Source organism: Patagioenas fasciata, chromosome Z (assembly GCF_037038585.1).
Source record: "Patagioenas fasciata isolate bPatFas1 chromosome Z, bPatFas1.hap1, whole genome shotgun sequence".
NCBI lineage: Eukaryota > Metazoa > Chordata > Aves > Columbiformes > Columbidae > Patagioenas > Patagioenas fasciata.
Window position 1 is genome coordinate 58,841,654 of NC_092560.1, and position 9,805 is coordinate 58,851,458.

The following is a 9,805-nucleotide window of genomic DNA, read 5'->3' on the forward strand; positions in this document are numbered from 1 at the left end:
ACTTAGATAATTATGGTAAAGTGACAAAAAATATACTTGAAATACTATTAAAATGCAGACAGCTGTCATTCTGCGGGTAGCTCATGAGTTTCTGTCTGCCTTGTAAGACAGAGTATGAGAATTATGTTTTCGTTTGCCAAACCACGCTCTGAAAATCATTTTCCTTCATAATTTTTCATTATAACTATTATGTAATGCTATTACTTTTAGTGAAGACTTCAACTTATCTAAATCCAACATGCAAACTCAAAATCAGCTCATTCACAGACAGAAGTTATGCCTGCTCTTAGTGCCTACAGCATGACACTGCTATGGCCTCTGTGGAACACCTAAATCCAGCCTCCAGACTAAGAGGATAGAGGGGTAGCCTGGAAAATGAGGAGTGGAAATAATAACAAAGGAATTATTGTCACTGGAACCCAAAACATCTTCTGATCCCCTCTCACCTCTTGTGTAGAGTCACACATGCAGGGAACCACTCACGTCGTCCCATTTGGAGATCTACATCAGGTGCAGGAGCAGCCAGCTGAGCTCCACGCTGCATTGGTGTCCTAACTGGAGAGAGCACGATGCTTGCTGGCTCTGGGGGCTGCACAACAGCACCTGGGCAAGGAAGCCATGCTGGGTCATACCGGGTCCATGCAGAGCCAACGAGAGGGGTGACTGCACGTGTTGCTGGTTTGCAGTGAATCAGTAAACCAGCTTGCGTGATCAGAACTTGACTGTAGAAATTTTGGGGTGGCTAGTTCAGATAAGGTACTCTCACTTTAACCCCCATATCATCCCAGTCTGTTAAGACCAAATGAAACTTTTGGAAATTCTGCCATGGTATCTCTGCTTGCATGATGGGAATATACAATTAATGGACAGGAAAATTGAAGGGATGTGCAATTGGAAAGAAGTGTAGTGAAAGATAATAGGTGACTTATTAGTTCTTCCTAGCACTCCAAGGATTTAGTCCACATGTGGTATTCCTTTTCTATTAAAAACTTACATTTTTAAAGAAATTTTGAAACATCTTTCTCAGCCCTCAAAGACACTAATTTTGTTAAAAAGTCAAAGTCAAGTTTAAATATTATGCCTTTAAATCTTTATATATATATATATAATCCCCTATAAATATACATAGTCTCCGTCCCTTCCTGAGATACCTCTGGTGGGCCGCCTTGCTGGCTGCATGCTGGGGCCCACCCTGGTCCTACAGTTTTCTGTCTCCTCTCATGCACAGACCTGCCTGCTGCTGCTTCTATATTAGCTCACAAGGGCTTGGGAACATCATGCTTCCTCAGCAGAATGGGGGTACTGGCTGGGGTAAACACACTGAGGAGCATGAGAGGAACTGTAAATGATTCTCTACTTGCATGAGTTGTACTATGCAAGCAGCTGCTAGACATACTTCCCCCTGAAAACACTGGCATCAGCAGTATTACCATGTGGCTAAAGAGTGTGTCTTTTTAAGGAGCTTGTTGGTATTTGTGGTCAGGCTACAGCCCACTGTGCTGCAGAGAGCCAAGACCCCCATGCTAGCAGTAACCTGGAGTCTTGATCTGTAGTGCCATGTTTCTACTTTCTCTCTGTCTGTGAAAGCATCTTTAATAAGGGATGATTTTTTAGCCTGAGCACAGCAATGGACAGTCCAGGCTTTCTGGACCTAAGCTGGCACACACTTCTGGCTCCAGACTTAGCACGAGTGGGATCAGTGTAGGTCTCTCCAACATAATGCACAGTCTTTAGACTTAACCCCTGCATTCACAGTGTTGGGCCATTGAGATGCTGCCCTCTGGATGGCAGGGACCAGCCATTGTCTCTGATAGCTGGCAAGACAGAAGTCAGTGTCTCTTTCAAACATGCGGAGATGCACCCAATACTTTCAGAAATATTCCTACTCCCATTAAAAGCCAAATCTTGTAGCAGTACTCAGATGAAAAGCACATTTTGATTCCTGGCTATGAACAGATTAAGGAATGAAAGACCTACCCCTCTTAGAAGGAATTTTGCCACTGTGATGCCCCAGGCATTTTCTTTCCTCTTCTCCAGCGTTCAGGGCTGTAGCTGAGTGACAGGTGGGTGTCAGGTCAGCCTCAGTTCACCGCACCACAAGTATCAGATTGTGTAAACAGATTTCACATGCCCCAGGTGCACCACAAGCCAGAAAAGGGCAACCAGTCCAAGTCATTTAGGGGCTTTTTGCCCACAGCAATCACATAGAAATGTATGTTTGTGAACTAGATTTTGGAGACTAGTGCTGATATTGAGATCTTTTCTTCTTCTATGAAATCATTTTTTACAGTGCTTATATTCATACATGAAATAATTTTTATCTGTTTGCAGGAGCAGTCAGATCAATTATGAGAGTAATCCTTCACTGATGGAAACTGAGAAGACTCATAACACTTGCTCTGCAGGGCTTGCAGCAGCATTTATTGCTTGTTCTGGGCCAGGGTTTTGTGAGCAGACAATATCAGAGTTCTTAATTTAACCACATCAGCATGTTTTAAACCTGTCTTAAGTTGTAGCTGTTCTGAAAGCTTTTGCTGTTGATAAATTTCTCATTCTGCTGTCCATAAGCAATATTAGCAGCTTTCTCCATGACATCGACATTCAGTTCTAATCAGGTTATAAAAGCAAAATGTCACGTACAATATGTGAAAACAGCTCTCCTCAGACAATTCAGAAACCCTCTGCCAAGTGCTTCGAGGCTGTTCTGGTAAACATAAAAATCACTCATCCCAGAACTTTCAATAAGCTGCCACTAAAAAAAATCAGGAGAGAATCACCTTGCTCTGCGTTGTTCTTGGTGCTAAAATGCAGGACGCCAGTGGCAGGTGCATAGTGCAGTGCAGTCCCCGCTACACCAGCACTCAGGTGCCTGGCCAGGGGAAATCCCCTTCACCAAGGAGCATGGACATAGGCTTTTGTAAAGCTTTGTGTAGAAGAGAAGGTAAAATCCTCCTGGGTACGTTGCTGCCATGTTTGGGTCAATACGTTCTGGTGATTTCTGGTGGATGAAGTTCTGAGTGAGCACAGATTTGGGCACAGAATGATGTGAAGAGACATGCAACACAGAACAGCCAAGTGCCAGCTGCTCCATCCACTTTTGTAAGGCAGGCCTGTGTACATAAGCAGATCTGTGTGTAACCATGGCATTAACATATATAGAACAGATGATATGATTTTGGCTGTCTGGTCTAATTCCTTGCCAAGTTTCCAGTAGTTTAATCATGACCTAATTTGAAATAATTAAATCAGTTATGGGGTTGTTGTTGTTTTGGTTGGGTTTTTTTGTTGTTGATTGTGGGGGACTACGGTGGGTCCGTGGATTCCCTGACAGTTGTTTGTTTGTTTTTGGTTTGTTTTTGGGTTTTTTTAGAACTGCTTTTTCATCTCTAGGGTTATGAATACCATCACTGCAATCATAGCCAGAATTATTTTTGTAGTAAGCTATAGTTTTAAGTAATCAAATTTACAAAATCCTCGGTAAACAAAAATCACAAAAGCAGGTTACTAACTGGTGATCCTGAACTCTATTCCAACAGTTGTGGTATAAGGTGATGTGGAAATCATGAGTCTAAACTTGTGAGCTTTTATAAAGTTGGCATGTAAACTTTCAACCCAGATGTGTATGTAGAATTAATTTTTAAAAATCCATGTTACATCTTCCATCAGATTCCTGGCTGAGGAAGCTTCTTGACCTAAAAGTGTTGAAAATCTAGATCTGATTTTCTAGCGCAATCATTTATTATCTTAAAACAATACACTAAATGCAGGCAATATGAGGGGAAAATGTAGGTTGAGTGGAAATGTAGGGACATATGCTTTATATTTGGTTTGTTAGAAAACATTAGGTTCTTGACTTCTGCTCTATTCAAAAAATAAAGGAATTGCACACATGATGGAAATTTACAATCCAGACCTTACTCCCTGTACAAATTCCGTGTGAGTTTTAGCACAAATAATAGATACAAGAATTGGACTACTGACTCTTCTAAAGTCGATTGCTTCAAATATCTTCAAATCTAAACAACAATGACATAAATCTTTCAAATCAATGGACATGTGCAGACATACAAGATCAGAGGCTTTCATTTTAAACTAAAGGAACTCTCTGGCTTCAGCTAGTGAGAGCCTGGGTTTTGTTCATATGTTTTTTCTCATATTCTTAAAATTGTATTTGTATTCAGTTTCATTTGAATATGTTTTTAATTTGTCCAAACAGCAGATGGCTATCATAAAGAGTCTGTATTTAACTTGGCACTTTCCATTCCACATTCCTTTACTATTCATAGCACAGCAGTCATACTCCTCTCCAGTACACATAAAAGGAGACAGTTTGACTTGCAGCTGCAGAGCTCCTCAAATGTTTGAGTATTTACAAACTCACAGCATTATTTTTTTTAACGTTGAGAAGAACAGATACTAGTTATAGTGGGTGGATATTTTTTCATCTCTGCCACTCTCATGAAATGTGAGATGTTACAGGAATTAAACCGATGTCTGTAGTAATGAACCCCTGCACTTAAAATTAGATTAATGTAGAGACCGCATTCATATGGGGAGAGTGGGAATATACATAGACAGAAAAATTTGCTCTTCGAGACATAGTTGCGGGATCTCAGCCTAAACTGTCAAGCAACATGAAGAAAAAAAAATTTCTGATCGAACAACAAGATTAGCTAAGCCACGTAGGAATAAAGGCATCTGTGCCAGAGTAATGCCGCTGTATTACCAGGGCTTCACAAGGAAGAATTTGATTCTTGTGAGTACTTGTGAGCAATACATTTTTTCTTCAGTTGCTAATAGATAGCAAAATATGTTAAACAAAACCAATGTTTTAAATGTCTTTGATTGTTTTCTTTAAAATTAATTTGCCTTTGATGGAAAACATAATTTCTATTTACTCTGTTTTCAAGCAAATACAGTCAGTGATTATTATTTGCTCCTATAATTTCAAAGATGCAGCACAATTCTAAAAAGTAGTTTCTCAAGGGATTTTTGTATACAAGCTCAAGCTGTGGAAATAGTGTTTTTTAGTGTTTTTGTTTACTTGCTTTTTGTTTGGGTTTTTTATAGTATACTTCAGTTTGGAGGCTTTACCAGAGCCTAGGGAAGAAGAATTAAATTTTAAAAATTTGAAAACAGATTTTTGGTACATAATCTAAATTTCCATAAGACTCACAACCTGTTTATTACTTTTTTAATCATTAAGACTATGTATGTCAAATGCTTATCCCTTAGAAATACAACTCCTCCTACTGAACTCATAAATATGCTTTATTCTCAATATGTTATCAAACAGATTATTTTTTTCTCTTGCTGTGACTAGCCTAAATTTTCTACTGCTCAAAAACCATGGCTTTCCAACACATATGTAGCCAGAGGCAAGCAGTCTAACGTTTCACATCAAACAATAAGCTCAGCATACTGAAAAATATACACAAAGATTTTCAGTTACTGCAATGTATAAATATAGCCACATGCTTACTACACTCTACAGCATTGCTTGAATGATATTATTTTTTCATATTAAGGATAATTTCATCTCACCAATAAACTATGGACAAAGTTCTAATTCTTTCCCACCGAGTTCTTCATTTCAACAACCAAAATGCCATCATGGCAGAAAAGCGCAGACAAGTCTTTGTTCTCCACTCCATTAGGTAATTTGTATTGTCTGGTGAAGCTTCTGGATACAAAACCATGTTCATCCATCCTGGGTCCATGCTGAGCTTTGATCAGGAGCCAGCCTTCGAAAGTCTGAATAATGATATCTTCAGGGCGGAACTGCACAACATCCAGCAAGACCTGAAAGTGTGTGTTTTCATCCTTCTCATCACTCTTCCCGGCCCCAGCTGTGCTTTCTGTGATTCTGCTTCTCAGTGCAGAGATAGAAGGGCCTGGCAAAGCATATAGAGAGTGGTCCAGTTTGCATGCTTCCAGCTCTTGGACGGCAAAGTGCTCTTGATAGCGTACAGGAGTTTCCACCCAGTGTCTTAGAACAGCTTCTGCCATTGCTGAGGCAGAAAGATGAGTCGCTGCTCCTGTGTCGCCTTGGGGGAGCTGCAAAGTGAAAGCAAACTCTTCCCAGGCGTATGCCTTACCCGCAGACTGGTTTATTGGTTGATGTCGCTTTTCACTTTTAGCACAGCCAGAGCTCAATATTTAATAGGGTGCACTGTGCTCCACTGCCTGGAGACTTGTTTCATCTTTTATCCACTGACAATAGAGCACTATTTATAGTGCTTGGGCCTTGAGTGGCTTCAACACATGCACAGCTTTCATGCATAAGTAGTAAAAACAAAATTATAACACATGTCTGATTATCACAATATTGTGGTATTTATCATTATCAATAGCAGGCAGACAAATAATGTGAAAGATTCTTGATTTAAATGGAAGTTCAAAGATACTGTTTTTTCAAGGGATACATGGCAATAGATACAAACTCTATATTTCTTCTGACTGAGATGCAAAGTTACTGAGGGAAAGAATTTAGTTAGACTGAAGTAGGAATGAAGCAGATTTCAGGTTAGGTAAACTACAAAAATATCCAGTGCATTGAAAATCATTGCAGAAATTCTGCATAGGTAAAATATGGACAAGGTTAACCGTCTTATTGGCAGGAGGAGGTAACGGAACAATAACCATCCCTATCCAAAGAGGGGATGCCTGAAAGGCTGACTCTGCAGTCTTGGTGACCTACAAACACAGCGGAGCCTTCTCCAGCGTGTCAGGGAGTCAGGCTCAAGAGTGTAGGGAAAATCACAGTGAAAGCTACTATTTCACAGCTTCCAGGAGAGGGCAGAGTTATTTGTCTCCAGCAAAATAATAAAGAAAACTCCAAATCCTTAATGCTATCACGTTGTCTCAGTAGCCTTCATCTTCTGTGGCTTAACAGCTTTAATCTATGATCTCATCTACCACATGGATCTGGGGAGCAGGACTGATAACCTCAAAAGCTCTCTGTGCTGTAATCATCTTGCTACTCTGTGATCGCAGGGCAAATAATGCCTACAAGTTCTAATAGCTTGGTTAATGAGACCTGAGAGGAAATTGCAGTGAAAAGGGAAAGTATGTTGAGATTTTAATGTGTTTGCTAGAAAATCCCTCTAGTTGGGCTTGGTAATGTAAAGCAGAATGCACTATGGCAACTGATGGTGAAAACTGCTTATTTTCCTCAGTTGCACTAATGCTAAAAATAATCAAATGAGATACTTTTATTCCTTCTTGTTTGGCTGTTGTTGTTCAGAGATCTTTATCTCTCTCTTGTTCTTATATCCTTCCTTGCCATGAAAATGGATTGTTACTAATACGGGATGGTTGCTAGTGGACTCACAAAAAATGAGGCATTTAAATTTTGATAGCTATCAGAAATGAGCTTCTGTATTGAGTCGATAGTAGAGCAGGATTAGCAGACACATCTATAATTAAAGTTCTAAGGTTGCTATTTTATGTTAGATTCATGAAGGCTGCATTGCAAGGTAAGGACATTTTTGAAGGCAGACCAAAGGTTCAGGATAACTCACACTAATGGCCAACCATTTAACTGACTACTGTGGGAAAGGACAGTTATGGTACTTTATTTAACTATTAGTTCTTGTCCTGTCAAACTGTCCTTCAGAAATAATTTAAAGATGCAATTCTGAATGTATGGCTTACTAAAATAGTGATAAAAAAAACCTGGAGCATTGCCCGTTATCTGTTCAGCAGCTGTTTTCTGTTTTGCTAGCCAATGATTCACTCGATGAGGAAACTTTAACCCTGAAGTGAAGCCATATGCCTGGTTGGTTGTGATTTGCTTTTAGGAATTGCTGAAAGTTATTGCTGTCCCTACTGAATTCTGTGATGATAGCCTGACTTATTTTACTCCAATTTTGCACTTCATTAATAAAGGTACTGTGCAGGAATACCGCATTCTTTTATTTTTTATTTTTTATTTTAATGATTCCCATCTTCTCTGGAAAAAGGTAAACTTGCCTATACTTACACTCTAAATGAAAACAGAAACCACCACCTCTGTGCAGCTTGCGGTGGGACAGCTATATCCATTCCCAGAAACAGTTGTGTTAGTATTTCAAATGTCTGTGTTAAATATACTTGGAACTGTCTGCCTGGCCTAATTAGCATGAAGGATGCTTTGAATACCCTTTAAATTCATGTCATATGCATAACTCTACAGGAGTTTACAGGATCCCTTTCTACTCTGTAGGATTAGGAATTGGAAAGATTTTGGTAATGAAGCCTCTTCCTGCTCTCCTATTCTGCTCTCTCCTCAGTCCCAGTCCCTTTTTTATCTCTCTTTGCCACCTAAGGAATCAGAAATTATGACCGTCTTTCTTATCTCTTTGTTGATAACATGGAGAATATGTAAACTGGAAAAATAAAACACCCTTGAAACACAAGCATCCTGGCAATTTAGAGTATATTTTCAGGCTTTGAAATTTAAATATGAATGTGGTGCTGAAATACAGAGGAACTTTTGATGCTGCTATGGCTATACTCTTCAAATATCTATAGCTTGCTTCAGGTGAGCAATGCATTCTAAAAACCATTGATTAAGAGGTAATTTTAAACCTTCAGAGCAGATCCAGCAGGAGCAGGATAGATGTCCTTGACTGTCAGCTCAGTGTCTCAGGTTTTTGTTCCCTGTTTTTCTGTCTGTGTGAAGGCCTCGTCCCGTATTGCACCACAGGTGGGAAACCACCCACTAGCGTGGGAAGCATTGCAAGGATGTTCTTTGCACAGCTGAGGTGAGGCCATTAGTTATTGTGGCCTTGCACTTGTCAGTCCTTGCTCTCTTTCTCCCATTGCAGATATTTACGGTCTCAATATCTTTTGTGGGTTTTTAAAGGAAATAAATGGGATCCATTGGCAGCTTGCAGCAATTGGCTGGGAGAAACACGGTGCCAGTGTAAACGTATCCAGGATGAACGTGTCACACCGACATCTTGTGGTGAGATGGGAAAACATCCCCGAAAAATCACAAGCTGCCTTCTGCATGCCGAAGCCAGATATAATGATCAGTCTTTGAGATACTTGCATGGAAAGACAAATCACAGAATCACAGAATGTTAGGGATTGGAAGGGACCTCGAAAGATCATCTAGTCCAATCAAAGCAAGAAGACTGCATAATTTTAACGTCCAACAGGCTATTTTCAAGCCAATATAACCTTTCTCAGTATTTTGGCGCGAGGAAGAAATAAATACTTCAATCACATTGAACTCATGGAAAATGTAGAAAGTAGCCATCCTGGTAAAGCTGTATTGTAAACTGAAATAAAAGTAAGGTGCACAAACTCTTGAAAATAACACATTTTTCATGTACATCTTAAAGAAATACAGGTGCGTCCTGTTTGACACAACTTTAAATTAATAGCTTGCCTTGTTGCAATTGTCTGCATGCTTGATTCCACAAAGAGAAGTATGTACTCCAACTGCCACTGAAATCTGGTAACTGCTGAAAGGCATAAAGAAAGCAAAAACGCTGGCAGGATGAAGCAAATAACTCTTCTAGCAGAAGCTAACAGGCTAAATTCAAATGAGGCCCATATAATTATCCACATGAATTTAGGCAGAGCACTGCCACTACTTTTACCAGGGTATCCAAGGATGCCAGTCATGATCTACGTCTCATGTCATTCTAAAGAGATGCTGTTATTTCAGACTTCACCATACATACGAAACATAAGGAAGAGTAGGACAGGGTTGATTTTCATGGTACTGGCTCTGTTATACCCAATTTGGGAGCTTAAGCTTTGTGGTGCTACCGAAGAGCTAGACAGTAAAATAAAATGCATGTGAGAATGG

At 39.7% G+C, this 9,805-nt stretch overlaps 1 protein-coding gene across 1 annotated transcript; it reads right to left on the bottom strand.

The window, feature by feature from the left end:
* Positions 1–5,253: 5,253 nt before the first annotated feature.
* On the bottom strand, positions 5,254–9,342 carry HSPB3 (heat shock protein family B (small) member 3). Its single transcript, XM_071802008.1, has one exon. It carries the CDS (start codon positions 6,007–6,009, stop codon positions 5,566–5,568), a length of 444 nt encoding a protein of 147 aa, XP_071658109.1. The 5' UTR covers positions 6,010–9,342; the 3' UTR covers positions 5,254–5,565.
* Positions 9,343–9,805: the final 463 nt, after the last annotated feature.

Excerpts from the sequence above, each read along its gene's own strand:
- HSPB3 (XM_071802008.1), bottom strand. The coding sequence starts at position 6,009 with ATGGCAGAAGCTGTTCTAAGACACTGGGTGGAAACTCCTGTACGCTAT.